Source organism: Festucalex cinctus, chromosome 14 (assembly GCF_051991245.1).
Source record: "Festucalex cinctus isolate MCC-2025b chromosome 14, RoL_Fcin_1.0, whole genome shotgun sequence".
NCBI lineage: Eukaryota > Metazoa > Chordata > Actinopteri > Syngnathiformes > Syngnathidae > Festucalex > Festucalex cinctus.
The window spans coordinates 12,810,261-12,828,007 of record NC_135424.1 but is presented as its reverse complement, the minus strand read 5'-3'; the positions used below and the strand labels follow the sequence as shown (position 1 = coordinate 12,828,007).

The 17,747-nt window shown below is 38.0% G+C and overlaps 2 protein-coding genes and 1 long non-coding RNA gene across 5 annotated transcripts; 2 read left to right on the top strand and 1 right to left on the bottom strand.

Moving 5' to 3' along the window:
* Positions 1-1,079: 1,079 nt before the first annotated feature.
* On the top strand, positions 1,080-10,175 carry fam83ha (family with sequence similarity 83 member Ha). Of its 3 annotated transcripts, none has more exons than XM_077494958.1 (6): positions 1,080-1,337; positions 2,062-2,513; positions 2,599-2,763; positions 4,859-4,983; positions 5,131-8,617; positions 8,706-10,175. In XM_077494958.1, the coding sequence occupies exons 2-6, from the start codon at positions 2,070-2,072 to the stop codon at positions 8,715-8,717; spliced, it is 4,233 nt and encodes a 1,410-aa protein (XP_077351084.1). In that variant the 5' UTR covers positions 1,080-1,337; positions 2,062-2,069; the 3' UTR covers positions 8,718-10,175. The 3 variants fall into 3 exon arrangements, with proteins under 3 accessions (XP_077351084.1, XP_077351085.1, XP_077351086.1); XM_077494959.1 differs by lacking the exon at positions 8,706-10,175 and having other exon boundaries at positions 5,131-7,111; positions 7,233-7,432; XM_077494960.1 differs by lacking the exon at positions 8,706-10,175 and having other exon boundaries at positions 5,131-6,757; positions 6,849-7,063.
* On the top strand, positions 8,737-12,215 carry LOC144001032 (androgen-dependent TFPI-regulating protein). Its single transcript, XM_077494961.1, has 6 exons — positions 8,737-8,821; positions 10,677-10,915; positions 11,001-11,126; positions 11,203-11,304; positions 11,375-11,490; positions 11,755-12,215. The coding sequence occupies exons 2-6, from the start codon at positions 10,763-10,765 to the stop codon at positions 11,927-11,929; spliced, it is 672 nt and encodes a 223-aa protein (XP_077351087.1). The 5' UTR covers positions 8,737-8,821; positions 10,677-10,762; the 3' UTR covers positions 11,930-12,215.
* On the bottom strand, positions 11,543-14,826 carry LOC144001033 (uncharacterized). Its single transcript, XR_013278358.1, has 4 exons — positions 14,699-14,826; positions 14,567-14,620; positions 12,931-12,978; positions 11,543-12,856 (listed from the first exon to the last, which is right to left on the bottom strand). It is a non-coding gene; the product is annotated as an uncharacterized LOC144001033 (long non-coding RNA).
* Positions 14,827-17,747: the final 2,921 nt, after the last annotated feature.

Below are 17,747 nucleotides of genomic sequence, written 5' to 3'. Positions count from 1 at the left end.
TAGTTTCTTCCGTCTCTCTTACAGTATGTTCCATTTTCTTCTGACTATAAAGCCTACAGGCACTGTAAAATTCTGAAAGTGCTGCATTGCCTTCCAGTTTGTGGGTTTGATCATGCACTCTCGTTAATTAATTGCTTTTGTACGGGGGCATGCGTTTGTGTACGCTAAAGCTACCATGGTAACTGCCTATTCTCTCTATGGGAATTCACATTCTCTGGGAGAAATAAAAAACATTGGACTTAAGTAGCATGAAAACAGTAAGTGTAAGCTAGATCCTTCGTGCTAATGATAAAGAATGTTTGTAGACATGTCTCTGCTGGACATACACACAGGAGAAAGAAAACATGAATTACCATAAGTATAATAATAATAAAAAATGTATATGATTTTGAGGGACTTCAGCTGTTTAGACTAGGACTGGAAATAAATGCTGAAGGGAAAAGTATGAATGCAAATCTTCACAAATGCACACCAATACATTCATTCAATAATTTGTGTCAAAACATGTAAACTACAGTGCAGACTTGGGTTTTTCCCCCCAATTTAGGACACCCAAGCATCCATCCATCCATCCATCCATCCATCCATCCATCCATCCATCCATCCATCCATCCATCCATCCGTCAAGAAACAAGAAACTGGAGTACCCGCATAAAATCTACGCAGGAGTACAACATGCAAACTCATAGTAAAACCAAATTTAAAGATTAGCATCATGCAGAAGTGACGGCATCCTTGCAGGCATTACGCATTATGTTTTCTGAGAATGTTAAAGTAGTTTCCTAAAGTACGCACATCTTATTTACCCAGATGTGTGAGGAGCCAGCAGCTTGAGTCTTAAGCATATCAGTCGACTGATCAAAAGTTCAAAACACAAGCAGCGCTCAAGAGTCTCACAAAAGTAGAGAGACAGAGGGACATATATTTCAGTGAGAGAAAAAGAAAGAATGGGAGGGAGACAGACAGAGAGCCACGAGGGAGGGAGGAAGAGAGAGAGCGAGAGAGAGAGAGAGAGAGAGAGAGAGAGAGAGAGAGAGAGAGAGAGAGAGAGAGAGAGAGAGAGAGAGAGAGAGAACGGTGCTCGGTTGACCCCCTCCACTTCTTCTTGTCTGTGTTAGCTCTCAGTAATCGTCGACATGCCTAAAGCGTGACAGCAAACTGGTTTAGCTGGGTGACAGGAAAAGAAAAAACAAAAACGATGTGTGAGAGGACTTTCGGCAGGTCTCGCTTGTATTAGAGGCGCGACTGGAGACGCAGCGAGCGGAAACACGGCAAAATGGCCCGTTTCGAGTTCAAACGACGGGAACCGTGACGATGATTTGACATTTGTTAGCTCGGTAAGTTCACTGAATAAAGCCTAATTGTTTTGTTTTTGTGTGTGAGCGCTAATGTGTATGTATGTTGTGACATCACGCAGTGTAACATATGGCCCGGAACATTTTGGCCAAGTGTGCTACGTTTTTGGCTGTACTCGTCATTGACAGAAACATAACTTATGAACATGGAGTCTTGCGAGCGCCATTAGCTCCTCACTTTGTACAGTTTTCTGCTTTTGGCTGCCTATTTTTATGGATTTTAGACAGTGCTGTTTTTGGAGGGCAGTTGCTGAAGTGTTTTTTTTTTTTTTTGGTAAACTCACAAATGGAGACTCGTGTTTTTGGCCAGAGGGAGGAGCCGCACCCATAACTGTTCTGTACTGGAATTTTACCTCCCCTCATTCATTTGCCTTTAAACTTGTATTAAAGTAGTGTGAATACATTTACAATAAAGTTCCATAATGATGCTCTTTCTTGTGTGAAAACATGTTGGTTAACACTAGTATTGGAATATATTCCGTATTACTAAGTGTACTACTTTTGTATTATCTGTATTACCTGGAATGATTGTGACTGTACATTTGTAAAGTGTCTGAATGACACTGACAATTCATATAGGCCTACATCTATATATATTATTATTTGGGAGTGTTTGTTTTATTTGTAGTGTTGTGTTGTTCCATTTGTATTTAGATGTGAGTCATCTAATTGATTGTGCTTTCTTTTGCCCTCATCATCTCCTCAGCCAGCAGTATGGCACGTCGCTCTCAATGTTCTTCAGCGGGGGATAACCCCCTGCACCCAAATTACCTTCCTCCTCACTATCGGGAAGAGTACCGCCTGGCAATTGACGCATTAATTGAGGAAGAGCTGGAAGGATATTATGATTTTCTCCAAAAAGCAGACGTGGTGGATTTCCTGTCCACACCTGAGATCCAGTACATTCAGAGCTCAGCCCGCCTTCCTCAGCAGTCCACCTACCAAGAGCAAACTTTTCCCGAGAGTGGAGGAGACAGCTCTTCGGATACATATTGGCCAATCCACTCGGACCTGGATGCCCCCGGCCTGGATCTTGGCTGGCCCCAGCTGCATCTTTTTGGTGGTCCCACGGAGGTCACCACTCTGGTTAACCCTCCTGAGCCTGACATGCCGAGTATCAAGGAGCAGGCCCGGCGACTTATCAAGAATGCTCAGCAGGTCTGTCTTTGTTCTTTTACGACAGCAGACTACATGACGCTCACAGTATTTTCACACTTGCCTTTTGTGTTTTTTGTCTCCACAGGTGATTGCCATAGTGATGGACATGTTTACTGATGTTGACATATTTGCTGATATTTTAAATGCTGCCATGAGAAACGTTGCCGTCTATATTCTTTTAGACGAGCAGAATGTACATCATTTCATGAACATGGTGTCCAACTGCAGAATAAACCTACAGAGTATCCAAGTGAGTCATTTAAAAATATACAGTACAGTATACATTAGGGGTGTGAATTGCCTAGTACCTGACGATTCGATTCGTATCACGATTCACAGGTCACGATTCGATTCGATACCGATTAATCCCGATACGAATTTATAAGTCGATTGTTGCGATTTTTTTCATTCAAATTTAGAAAATACTAATCAGTAAGCTTGTAGAGTGTAAGATTTATATGAAAATGTATTATTTATTTATCTGAAATTTCAGTCTTATAGAGGTTGTAATCTGTTTCATGTTTGAACAGCATTAAAATAAAATATTAAGGCTTAATGTTCCGTTCATATAACATTCTTCCATGCTCAAGGTGTGAATCCTAAAAAAAAAAAAAAAAAAAAATCGATTCTGCCAATTATTGAATCGATTCGAGAATCGCGCGATGTAGTATCGCGATATATCGTCGAATCGATTATTTTTTTAACACCCCTAGTATACATTATGTCCAAGGAATTCTTGAGCCTTTCTGTCATACTAGCTAATTTACATATTTCGTCATCTCAGCTCATCGCAACACTAACTCAAAAGGTTAATGATTTCTTCGCATTAGTGCTATTCTCAGGGCCCAGGCTGTTGATACCAGTACATTTATTAATTGTGCTTACTTAAATTCTTACATGCCAAATGCTATTTTGCTTTGGGAAGGAAAGAAACAATCATTGATTCGTGAGTAGCAATTGCCATTGTGTAAGAAAAACTTCTTCAGTTCATGCAGATAAAAAATTGTGCAAATTTAAAACATGGACTTCTCCTTCTTCAACAATGTAGCAAATGTCTTCTTGTGAGAGAGCAAGGAGCATAATTAGGGTTATAACTAGAACAATAGCAAAGCAGTAGCAAGTTAGCAAAATAACTCACTGAGCCATAGTCATGTGTGGTGAGTAAGCGAGTGTATGTTCATATCCTAAGACATGCATATCTACCAAGATATGTACGTAAATAGAGGAAATTCAAGTGATGAAGCAATGCACAGAAATAAATGACCAAAAACAGATCAAATTGGCATTATTTATAACAAGTACTGTTTTGTTTTTGTTTTTGTTTTTGATAACTATGTCAAACGTTGAGCAGACATTAAAGTTCGAATGAGATAAGAAATGAAAAAAGATGAGCCTTTTCTACCATTAATTAAAGTTAACTGTACAACAAATTGAAAATAAAGTAAAAGCTGTTGGAAAGGGTAAGGAAAAATAAGCAACTAAGATAAAATGGTTACACAAGTGTGTGTATACCCTCTTATAATTGGAGACGTGGCTGTGTTCAGCATTAACATTCAAGCTCATTTAAATTCAAGTTAGCACACATCTGACACCATTTAAAGTACCTCTGGTAAACCTCAAATAAGATTCTGATGTATTAGTAGGCTTTTCCCGACATATTTTTAGTCACAGCAGAGGGATATTATTGTTTTACTATATCAGTCAGGAGAAGGGTGCAAAAGATTTTCCAAAGCATTTAATATACCATGGAACACAGTAAACATCATGGAAAATATGGCACAACAGTGACAGTGCTAAGAAGTGGACTGTATTTTCAAAATGAAAGGAAAAAAAATGTGAAGGAAGCTTGTCAGGGAGGCTGCCAAGAGGCTGACAGCAATAATATAGGAACTCCAGGAATTTCTGGATAGTATTTCTTTAGTACATGTGACAACAATCTCCCGTCTTCTTCATATGTCTGGGCTATGGGGTAGGGTAGAAAGAAAGGTAGCAAGACTGAGGCAATTCACATCTAAACAGCAGTTCTGGGAGGCTATTCTGACATCCTGGAAAGAACTTCAAGCAGAAGCTATCCAAGAACTCACAAGTTCAATAGATGTCGATAGAATAGAATAGAATAGAAGTGATAAGAAGTCCTATGTTAAACTGTAGCTTGATCTGTTAAGGCGTTTTTGATTGAAATAGCTTTTGAGTTAATCAAAATCTAGCTCCAAATGCTACAAATTCAACAAGTGGTTATTTTGAGTTCTTTACAAGCTGTGATATGTCTTAAAATTGGAAGAACAATGCAAAACTGCCACCCTTACTTTAGTTTTAACATAACAACTACAATGTTTCTCTTGCAGCTTCTACGTGTACGAACTGTATCTGGCATCACTTATCACTGCCGATCAGGGAAATCCTTCAAAGGTCAGATGATGGATCGCTTCTTGCTGACAGACTGCAGGGCCGTACTGAGTGGGAACTACAGGTAACGCTTCTACCTGCTATAGGGTAGACAATTTAGAACAACGCAATGAGATGTTTATATTACAATAAAATCAATTAGCATATGCATGTGCAATTAATTCTGAAAGACCGAAAATTTATTAATACATTTTCATTGTTTTTTGTTTAGCTTCATGTGGTCTTTTGAGAAACTGCATCGTTGTATGGCACACCTTTTCCTTGGACAGCTTGTATCGACTTTTGATGAAGAGTTTCGGATCCTCTTTGCTCAATCACAACCGTTATTGACTGATGTGCCTGCTGCAACGGAAGACATTGGCCTTTTACAAAAGAGGCAATACCCAAGTAAAAGAACTTCACTTGGGTACAGAGAGGCCAGAAAGCTGATGCCAATGGACATGTCTCATTCAGAGGATTGGAATAAACCATCATATGACGAACAAATGGAAACTGACTGGAGAATGTTGCCCTTGAAAAAGAATGAATCTTTCCATTCTATTGATATGTACAGTCGATTTCCATCACAGCAATCAGGAATGGAGCAGCAAATTCGCTCCAAGTTTCCGATGATGGAAAGCCCTTCTTTGAAACGCCACATTTATGCTGAAGGGGTTCATGGCAGGTACAATTACCCATTCCCGACACAACCTACACCAGACTTTGAGGCCCGGGGAAGGCTGTTTCACAGGGGGCAGCAGAAAAATGTGGGGCCAGGGCCTGAAGTCGATTGTAGGGGCTCTGAGAAATTCTGGAGCCAAAATTATCCATCTGCAGATCAGTATTCTGAACCAGGATTACCACAAGAGATGGAGCCATTTGATAACTTTGACCCTGTACTTAACTATTTATCATCCACCAGGAATGTGGACTTTGAGCAGGTCTCAGAGAAATTACAACCTCCTGTAGATTTACCTTTAAGTTTATCAGTGGATGACAAGTCGTTCTTCCAAGATTCAAAGACAGATCGCAAAGACCCCACTGTAAAGCGGGGTTTAAGGAACTGGAGAATTAACTCTTACCTCAGTGCATATGATAATCCAGGAGATGAAGGCCTGCCATTGATGCCATCTCAGGCAACAGATCCTTTTGAGGAGCCATCCAACCTTGTACATCCAACAGCACCCATCACAGATTCATCGCTTCCTAAAATTCCAAATGTTCGAGAGTTTAAGATTCCTGCCATTCCGAGAGTAAGTCAGTTGCCATGTTATGCCAAAGCTTTTGTACAGGAACCAGAGCAGTCCAATAAATTGCAAGAACAAAGTACAGCTGTACCAGCTGACACCAAAACAACACCAACACCCTCAGAATCATCATCAACAACTGAAGGGGACAAACCAGAAGACGCGGAACAAAAGGAACCTAATACTGCTGTTCCAAAGGATGAGTCATTTCGGAGAAAATACAACGCAGCAATGCCGAGAAGCTCGAGGTTAAGATCATCTCTGATATTTAACTCTCTAGAACAGCATACAGCAGGGCAACAAGACGAAGAAAGTGACAAAAATGCGAGCGAGCAGACAAAGCTACCCTTTGCGTCTCAAGTTTTTGGACAAAGAAGATCAGCTGCAAGGGAGTCCTTTGGATGGACTCGTTACTTAAAGTCGTTTGAGAGCTCTGCGCCAGAAGCGTCCAAACAAGGAAACAGCAAAGCAGAGGATAATGATTCATCAAAGGAAGATTCGAAGAGTTCCTCAGAAAATCTCGATATACAAGAACCATTCAAACGTCCAGATAATGAACAAGGAAAAGTTTCTCCATCACCATCCAGACTGAAGCGGTCTGAATCTGATCTGGTAAAACCCAGCCAACCTCCCAAGCCTTTGGGAAACAGTTTGTTGTCTGTCGATATGAGTGATCCTGATAAGAGACTCATGTTTTTCAAAGAGCTGGCGGCAAAACGCAAAGCTGCTAAGGCTGCAGAAGCTGAAAAAAGAACAGCGAAGACCGCCATGAAAACACCAACTGATCTTGACAGAGTGAGTGTTGAAAAGGAGGACACTGTAACAAATGATGGACGGAAAGGTGATAAGATTTCCCAAATGTCAATCTCATTATCATCAAGTGTTACTACAAAGGATTTAAGTAAAACAAAATCAGCAGAGCCACCAGTCGATGTCAGTGATGAAGCAAACAAGCGAGAGGCCCAGGTCAGTAATCTAACCGTCATTTCCCAAAGCTCAAAAAGTGAACAACCTCGACTCTCAACTGAGCTTAAGAAGGTAGAATTGGGGAACAGCCAAACGGCAGTATCTTTATCTGTTTGTGCAGAAACAGAGGCTCTTCAGTGTGAATCAGACGATGCAGAGCTTCACAAATCTGCCTTGAGTGAGTGTGGCTCTGGTCAACAACCCATTATAACTCAAGAAGCACATTCTAACCTTCCATCGCTTGAGCATAGAACCGATAAAAGTAGATCACCAGTTCTTCAATCTACCTCTGAGTCCACATTATTTACTCCCAGTATGGGGGATTCAGCATCATCTTCTGCATCAACCATGTTTACTTCTAACATCCAAACTCGAGACTCATCACAGGTCAAGACCAGTGTGGCATCTATTCCACTGGCATCACCATCTAGCATAGTACAACCAGATGCAAAAAGCTCTAACGCTGAACACTCGCTACTCATTTGTAGTCATCAAACCACATCCAGTCCTCATGACGCTAACATAAACTCACCGAGCATACAGTCCCTAACTTCTGACAGACTACACTTAGAAGAATCTGTCAGTGTCTCCCCATCATTCTCCTTCATGAAGAAAGAAGACCAACAAGCTTCTGTTTCAGTTTCAACGGCACCCGAGAGTAATCCTTTGTTATATGATTCTATTTCACGTGATCCCTACAGCTCAATAACTAAAACAACAGTAGATGAGTCTGGAGTGTCACCTATTGTCATTACACAAGACAAAGGTGACATCACAACTGCATCTTCGACTCCTGCTGTGACAGATTCATGTTCATCTGTGTTAGCTCAATCTGTTTTGCCTTCCCATACTGAAAGAACAGAAGGTACAATGCCATCATCGCATGGGTCCTCGGACACCAACCTTTTAGCCAATGGGAATCTAGCTGACACAAACAAAGTTACAATACACCCTACCTCAGTTTTCACATCTGTTAGGGCCATCTCTGATCATTCTGAAGTTTGCTCATCAGAGTTAGCCATACCTCTTGCTAGCAATACTATGAGAAATGAAAGTGATGTCAGCAAAGATTCCATATTGCCTCTTGAAAATAAAACAGAGGACAATGAAATAATAAATGAACCAGCAGGGCAAAATAAATGTTCAGGAGTGACAGTAGAGGAAGGGGTACCATCATCACAGCAATCCAAGCAGCCAAAGGCGAGCCAGTCTCGCTACCACTCATCAACCGCCGGCGTGCTCTCCAGCAGCAACCTCCGAGATGATACCAAGCTGCTGCTAGAACAAATTTCGGCAAATAGCCAAAGCAGGAACGAGTCTACCAAGGAGTCACCTGTCACTGATGATGAGAAAGAAGATGAAGCTGACAAAAATGCCAAAAGGGAAAAAGAAAGAGAGATTGGGTCACTAAGCAGCAACCTGCCAAAGTCGTCTCAGGACCGTGACAAGCTGCTGGAGAAACTCCAAAGCATGAGGAAGGAGAGGAAGGTTTACAGTCGCTTTGATGTAAGTTGAATTATTCTTACATCATTTTTTGCACGTTAAGATTTTTGTTCACCTCTCTAACAAGAAATATGTTTTCTCTTGCTTTCAGATGACTTCTTAACTGGGATCCAGAAAGAAAGCTGAGAGAAACGATTAGAGACTGAAGTACAGCAGAAACCTGACAAGCTGACTAAGATATTTACATGATCAGTAAAGACCAATAGGGTAGGATTTCTATTTGTCAATCACTATCTGTTTAGTCAGCATGGAGTGCCTTTACTGATGGTTGACAGTGCACATGTATGTGATAAAATGACGCGGATGGGTAAAGTGCAATTTGTTACAACTGTTCCTTTGAGGTGCCCTGTACAGTACTTTACTTTTTACTGCAATGGTAGCCACAATACATAAATATGATTAATGTTTGCCACGAATGAAACTGCTACAGCTTTGATGTCATGTTTAGAATAGTAATCATAAGATCCCTGGTTTTGTAACATATGGAACTTAAAAATATATGATGATGAAGTAAGACAATTAGTTTCTTACCTGTTGGCTGGATTGAACTCCAGCTTTCCAAATAGAAGTAAATTCTATCCTTGTGAGCTACTTATTCTTTGTGCAGAAACGGAACTTGTTGTAAAGTATCTTCTGCCATCTAGTGGGTCTGTTTATCACTCCAGCCCTTACGTCTACATTGTTCTCATAACTTAGGGCAAACCAACACGTTACCACATTGGTGACTTCTTGGAAGAGTGATGAAATTCGGCAGCAGTCATGGTGTTGTGTAAATGTTCCCTCGAAACAGTCCAATGCATGCCTGTCTTGATTTTCCCCTTGAATGCACAAGTAGGCATTTGGAAACGTAAGAAGAGGTTTAGAAATCTTAGGGTGAGTTCAGAAATTAAAATTACAATATCACTACTGGATGTTTACCTCCATAAATTTAGGTGTTTAATCCAATATTATAAATCATGCATTGGAAACATGAGGACTGTAAGTGTGATAGAAATAACCACATCTTAAACCTGATTTATCTTAGTAAACAGAATAGTTTTAAGTATCTTTACTTATTGTTGTTTTTTTAAAACTGACTTTAAGCTAATAATGAAGGTATTCATTAGCAGATAAGCTCCACCAATACAAACAAGTTACATAAAAAAAAAAAATGGAATATTTTCTGCGCCATGTTATTGTAAAGCAAAACTTTTTTCTTTTTTTTTGTGTTGTGTTGTGATGTCTGGACAGCTTTGTCACATTGTTGGTGAGTTTTTACAGATTTTGAGTAATCCATATTCCAATCATAACATTAAAAAATACATTTTCCTCAAGGGACCTCAAAGCCTGACCATGTAGAATTATGAAGTTCTTAGTGGGGTAAACAACAAACTGTTGTGTAAGATTTTGTAGGTTGGACAAACTGAGCTCTTGTGCCTTTGTATTCTTATGAAATTGTGCCTTACCTGTAAAACTTTAAAATGAAACAAACTAACAAAATTTTAATATCTTTAAGATACCTTTAATGGCTGTCTGGTCTTCTATAAACCAAATGATGAAAATAAAATGCCTTCAATGTGTATTTTGGATCTTTGCACTCCGCTTTGACTAAGATGATATTCTTGTTATGTGCGTGTGAAGTGGAAAATGTTATGATTTAGCAATTTCTAACTCTTAATAATCACAGTGAGTTGGCTGAAATATGGGTCTAAAATGTCAAAAGCTCAGCATTAAATGACGCTGAACTCTTTTTTTTTTTTTTTTTTTTTTTTTTTTTTAATTAAATAAAAAATTATGACATCTGGTCTAATACGTTTTGTTGAGCGCTATATTTCTGATGTGAAATAACATTATGTATAGTAGCCTGAATGCGTGACTTTGACTTTTTTAACCTACTGTACTTACGTCAGACTCTTTCAAAACTGCGTGAACGCGATTAAGCTCACCGAGAGTAAAATAGCCATCAGGTCACATGCTCCCGAGCGCCGCTTATAAAGACACACTCCTGTGCTGTACTTCATAACGAACAGTGGGCCTCTTGTGTGTGCATTGTGCTGCACATTTACACTAATCTTCTTTTCAGTTTTCACGTTTCAGCCTGGAGCTTCGGTCTTGACTTCGTACAGATTTTATTTTTATTTTTTTCTTGGAAATCAGAATTAATATAAAATGACGTCAACCTCGAAAGGTGTTTACCACATCACAGCATTCAGCTGGTATGCTTTTGTTGTAACCACTCTGGCTGCTAAGGATGGAGAAGAATTACCACCTGGGATTTTTGTGTATGGGGGACCTTGGAAATACCTCACCTTTTTGAATTTAGTAAGTACGATATTGTGCACTGCAATGTAAAATGAAGCAGAGGACATATGAAAGACATATCTTAATTGCTTTTTTTCCCCCCCAGTTACTACAAATGTTATTTTTTGGACTGGCTGCATTGAACGATCTTCAGCATGGGAAAAATTTTGATAGCATCCTGAAAAGATGTACAGATCTAATATTCTCTGTCTTTGCCTTCCCCGTGGGCATGGTGAGATACACATTTAGAATACTTTTTTTTAAAGTTACACAACAAATCAATAGAACGTACATTAAATCTTGTTTAGTTTGTTGTTGTTCTTTTTTGGGCTATCTTTGCCTATGACAGAGAGTTGGTCTACCCGGCAACAATTGACGCCTTCCTCCCTCCTTGGATAAACCATGCGATGGTCTGGAAAATATATATTTAAACGTGCATAGTAACCCATATAATTACTAATTTCTTACTTGTTTTCTTAGCATACGTTTGTCTTTCCTTTGTTACTTGGAGAATTTCTGGTGCAGCCACATGCCTACCCACAAACAAAGAATGCACTGGCCACACTGGGATTAGTGGGTGTGGGTTACCTTTTCTGGTAAGTGCCAAATCATCATAATACAGATTGAAATGATAACAAAGAACTCAACTACTGTTGTCACAACTTTAATTGTCATCCATAATATGTTCTTAATTTCCTGCTTATGAAGTTGAAGGCTGTATCTGACATCTGGACCAGTACAACTGTGTTTATTCAAAGTGAACATTAAAAAAATGTTTATACACACATCTTGAGTCAAAACACTTCGATAAACTAGCACACACTGACAGTGAAACCTATTTCCCCTTAAAATCTCTGCAGGATTCTCTGGGTGTACTTCTCAGCAGGAATTTGGGTGTATCCCCTCCTTGGGCATTTCAGTGCTGTTGGTCTGCTGGGCTTCTTTTGTTTTAACATGTCTGTGGTGACCTTGCTGTACCTTCTTGGAAACAAACTCAACAACCGTGTGTGGAAAAACTCACATTATCAACACTGACAGCGGAAAAGTCAACTGGGCTCTGATAATTCCGAGGCCTAAACGTCAGTCCTTGCTTTTGTTTCAAAGGCAACAAATCATATTCTGTCAAGAATAACATGGCCGAAGGACTAACAATTGCAATGTATAAAGAAAGTTGAAGGATTTGCGACTTTCATCACTTCCTGTTTATAAAACAAAGTTATAGCTGTAATGGTATAGTTTTGTGTCAACATGGCAGTTTTTAATTTCAGTGTGGACAAAACTACCATCAGTGGCCCCAAAGTGCAAAACGCAAAAAATAAAATCCAATCAAGTGAGTATGGTTCCTCCCCCTCCCCCACCTACCAACTACTTTCGTTAGGAAAATGTTGCGGTATTTGGTTTTATGTTTGTGATAGCCTTTTTGTTGTTTTGTTCCAGATTTTGTGTTTGTGTTTTCTAATTTGTGTTTGTGATTACCTTTTCGTTTGTGATTTTTGATTTGCCATGGTGTTTTGTTTTGTGTTTTTTGTATTTGGCTTGTTTATTTTTTGATTTGGAGTTGGCAGGTTTTTTTTGTTTTGCACTTCAGGGCCACCATAGAAAAAAAAAAAGGCCAAATAAAACAAGTTTCAGTGACAACCTGTGTCTGCCATTTTCTTATCAACTCCAATCTTTTGTATCTATAAAGTTATGGATTCAAGCGCCAGAGGGAACGTTCTCTTCCTCTGTAGGAAGGAACTCGGGTTATTCATAGCACCATTCTACATAGCCGGACGTAGTCATCGTGTCATCAATAACTTCACAAACTGCACTGTTGTTTTAAGTAGACACGCGTGTATGTCCATGTCATCCACCTCTGAGGTCTCTGTAGCCTTTAAGATGGTGGAGGTAGTTGGGATCTGCATCCACCAATCCAACTGAAAGGATCTTGGCCAATAAATGCAGATCTCCCTCACTCAGGTCCTGTTGGCGCACAAAAACATTGATTCTTGAATCTGTTATTGTAAACACCGAGAGCTTTTATCACGAGTGCTGACCTTGTTGCCGTTGGATTCCGGTGTCTGTGTTTTTTGAGGTTTGGTTCCCTGTTCAAAACAATAGTCGTATTAAAACCTCACCCACTTGAACACTTGCAGTTGGAGAAAGTGTTTCTTCATGGTGTCAGTTCTTCAGAATTGGACCATTTAAAAAACACTGGTCACAGTCAAGCTTACTTGATCTAATTGAGGGTTCGGCAACCTTTTCTGTCAAAAGAGCCATTTTAGGCCAAATAAATACCAAAAAACATTTGAAGATTGTGATGAAGGAAACTGTGTTAGTGTTGGTCTAATGTACTAGGGCCCAAGACACTAATTAGAGCTACATCATAACCGAAAAATATACAGAATCCAATACATTGAGATTCATTTTCTTCTACCTTTGATCTGTTTATTTGTTTGTTTGTTTGTTTGTGATTGTTCTGACTTTTCCGACATTTTTGACAATTTTATGGACATAGTTTCTGCCTTTCTTTTTTGGGGGGGATATTTTATGGCTGTTTTTTGACTTTTTTTTCTGCCTTTTTTTCTATCAATTTTCTTACATTTTTGGGGACAATTTTACAGAAATTTTATGGTAAGTGTTGGAATTCCTTCTTGATTTTTTACATTTTATAGTTACTTTTTGAACATTTTCTTTCCTGCCTTTCCTTAAATCAATTTTCAGACTTCTCTTTGGCAATGTTAGCGACATTTTATGGTAATTTTCTGCTTTTCCTTTTCATTTTTGAACATTTTTAGTTTATTTTTAAATGTTTTTCATCTACCTTTTTCTCTTTTTCTGACAACTTAAAAATTTGGACATTTTTTGAATATTTAATTATTCTTTTTTTTATATAAATAATTAATTCATTGAAAGCATATTTTATCTAAAACTAAATATATATATATATATATATATATATATATTAGGGGTGTTAAAAAAAATCGATTCGGCGATATATCGCGATACTACATCGCGCGATTCTCGAATCGATTCAATAATCGGCAGAATCGATTTTTTTTTTTTTTAGAATTTTTTTTTTTTTTTTTTTTTTTTTTTTTTTTTTTTTAGGATTCACACCTTGAGCATGGAAGAATGTTATATGAACGGCACATTAAGCCTTAATATTTTTATTTTAATGCTGTTCAAATGTGAAACAGATTGCAAACTGTTTGTGTACAGTGGCTCACGGTTATAAGCCTCAAGTTTTAGATAAATATATTCATACAAATCTTACAGTGTACATGTACAAATTTACTGATAGTATTTTCTAAATTTGAATGGAAAAAAATCGCAACAATCGACTTATAAATTCGTATCGGGATTAATCGGTATCGAATCGTGACCATTCGTATCGGGATTAATCGGTATCGAATCGAATCGTGACCTGTGAATCGTGATACGAATCGAATCGTCAGGTACTAGGCAATTCACACCCCTAATATATATATATATATATATATATATATATATAAAATATAAATTAACAATAGATTATATATCTACTGTGTTTTTTTTTTGTTTTTTTTGTTTTAAAGAAATCCACAGGGAGACACAGGAGAGGGACGAAAGAGCCACATGTGGTTCCAGAACCGCAGGTTGCAGACCCCTGACCTAATTAAAAAAGCAAGACTCATTTTAAAGTTTACTCGCCTCTTTGAGTCCTTTCGAGAAGCACATAATGATGACAAGAAGGCCGACCACTATCTGTGGGTTTAAACAGAAATGCCGCAGTCAACATCACGTGTCGGTTAACACAGCAATAAAGGAAATGTTTTTACTTACCCCGAGCAAGTACAGCATATTTCTTCTTAGTTGTGTGCTGATTTTTCAAGTAAAAAAGAAATGTCTCCTGCTCTCAGTGGGAAGCACTCAATACTGCTTGAACCCAAAGGGAGAACCTGTCTGACAGGAGATGCAACATTTTCGATTCTTACGTAGACAACTGCGTCAAAAAGGGTGTTGTTTTCATTCAACTCTCAACTTGTTTTCCCACTTTTATTGTTTTCCGTTTTTGCCAATAATTGGGTTGAAGAAAGGGGAAACCTGTTCAAAGATTTGAAATTTAAATGCAACTGAAACACACCTATGGTGGAACTTGCCGTATGGAGTCCACATTCTTCCTACAGACATGTTAGGAATTGAGACTCCAAAGTGTTGATAGATGTTAAAATGTTTATGCATGTAGCTTGTCACTTTAAACTCCATGTGTGCAGGCTCCAACTAATATGTGAGCAAAACGAGGCATTAAATATTTTTTTATTATCTGTACAAGTGGACCTTTAGTAGAATTATAGTTTTACGTTCAAGTAAACAGGCCTAGAGTTTACACTGATTATCTATATTTGTGAGTTAAATTAAACGAGACAAGATTTACATTATTTCAGTATACCTACTTTGTGATTTTTTTTTGATTTTTTTTTTTGGTGGGTGTTTTTTTCCTCAGCTTAATTATGTGGTTTGGCTCAATAAAGTTGGATAATTTGCCAAACGCAATATTCATCCAAATACTGTGTTTATAGAACATGTGTGAAGTTGTTGTTTTTTTTTTTTTTTTTACTTGACTTCCCCTGCGATTGGCTGGCAACCAGTCCAGGGTGTACCCCGCCTACTGTCCAAAGCCAGCTGAGATAGGCTCCAGCACCCCCGCGACCCTTTTGAGGAATAAGCGGTCAAGAAAATGGATGGACTTGACTTCCCATTCAGGTGCCAGGTTCAACACGTGAGACTAGTGTTAACAATTCCCAGTTTCATTGCCATTTGCCATGTGCAAAGCAAATCAGAAAAAAATAAGAAAATAATGCTTGAAAGTAGTTTTAAAAATACCAAATAAGTCTGGAGTACTCCCTAAAATGTCATTTTTCTCTTTTCCCATGCCCCTTACTGACCAAATTTAATCTCTCAAAGTTGAAATAAAGTTTAAATGTTTTTATTTATTTTTTATTTTGTTTCATTGCTGTCTCCATGGGAACAATTGTTTTGATAAACATACAATTATTATTCATGGGCGAATTGAAAAAGACTAAGTCATCGAACAATTAAATCATTACCCAAAGCAATGTAAAAACATTGTAGTTACCACTGTTTTCCACGGGGAGGCAGTGTATCAGATACAAAAACTGATTTTTATGAAAAAAGAAATTGACTGAAAGAATGTTCCTTGACAATAAACACGTGCCGCTTTGTGTGAGCATTTATTTTTTTTTTTTGTAAAGATGACGAATTCTAAAAGACTGTGTCTCACTGTATCGCTCAGGCTGAACTGCAGCGTCTATTCACAGGCGCGATCCCGCTACTGAGCGGTACGGGGGCTTTGACCTGCTCCGTTGCCGACCTGGGCCGGTGCACCCCTCCTTAGGCGACCTGGTGGCCCCGAGCTCCCCCGGGAGCACCATATCGACACCGAACTTAGCGCGGACACCCGCTCGACATAGTCCGCTGCAGCTCAGAACCCCTGAGCTCAAACGATCCGCCAGCCTCAGCCTCCCGGTAGCTTGGATTACAGGCACGCGCCACCGCACCCGGCGAGAGACAGCATCTTGAATACTGCTTTTGACTTAAAACGCATGTGACGTCAGTAGGTGTTATGGCGACATCTATTGGGCGCTTCAAATAGTGCTTTAGGCACGATCAGGAGCAAATGAGTCAACACCCTGAGAAAGAAATGACCTGGATAAATGAGAATATCTACTAGGACTTATTGTCTTATTGTCCTCTTATTTAAAAATAAAACAATTAAATAAATAAATAGTTGAGAGTCATTCCAGAATTAGGGGACATTGTACATCCCACCCATCAAATTTTAAATAATCCACATGTTAAATACTAAAACATGCAGTATCTGAGTACGGTAAATTTACTTTTCCTGATGTAAATGATGTGTGTGTGTAAATGTTTTTATTTTATTTCACCAACCATTAGCCTTTTTCGCTATTGTCAGCCCAGACTGGCTACACTAAGCTAAAATCTAAAAAAAAAAAAAAAAAAAAAAAAAAAAAAACTAAGACAAAAGAATGCCAAAACAAATAAGCCTGAAGTGCCTCCTAAAATGCAATTTTTCTCTAGGTTTATTTTTCAAGATATTTGAATGGGATGACCCAACTACTAGTACTAGTACTACTAGTACTAGTACTAGTACTACTACTACTACTACTACTACTACTACTACTACTACTAATAATAATAATAATAATAATAATAATAATAATAATAATAATAATAATAATAATAATAATAATAATAATGATGATGATGATGATGACGAATAGACATGTTGGGAGTAAAAGTACAGTTGTCAGAAAAATAAATACTTTGTGAAAAATCTATTTGCTCGGCTAGAATGAAGTATGAAGTATACATTATTTTGAATGTCGTCAAAATAGGGCTATGCAGTTAATCGAAATTCAATTACAATTTCAATTATTACACTCCACAATTACAAAATCAGCATAATTGTAAAAAAAAAAGAAAGAAAAAAGAAAAAGATTATTTGTACTAAATTTGAGTTGTTTACATTGTTTAAATGTATACATTTGCACCTTTTTAAAATCTTAAAAATAATTTTTTTTAATTTTTAACTATTTTTTTTTATTTATGAATTAGTGTTTCAAAGAATTTTGTTTGTCTTATTTTTTATTTTATTTTTTTTACGTTTAAACATCTTGTTTTGTACCAAAAAATAAAAAAAATAAACGACCGTCCTAATCGGGAGTTCAGTTATTACCAAAAATAATGTTGTTTTTTTTTATATATATATAATTGAGCATCCCTACGTCAAAACGTGACAACTTGTCACGTATTAGTCACGTGCTTTTGTTACGTTGGGATTTTTTGG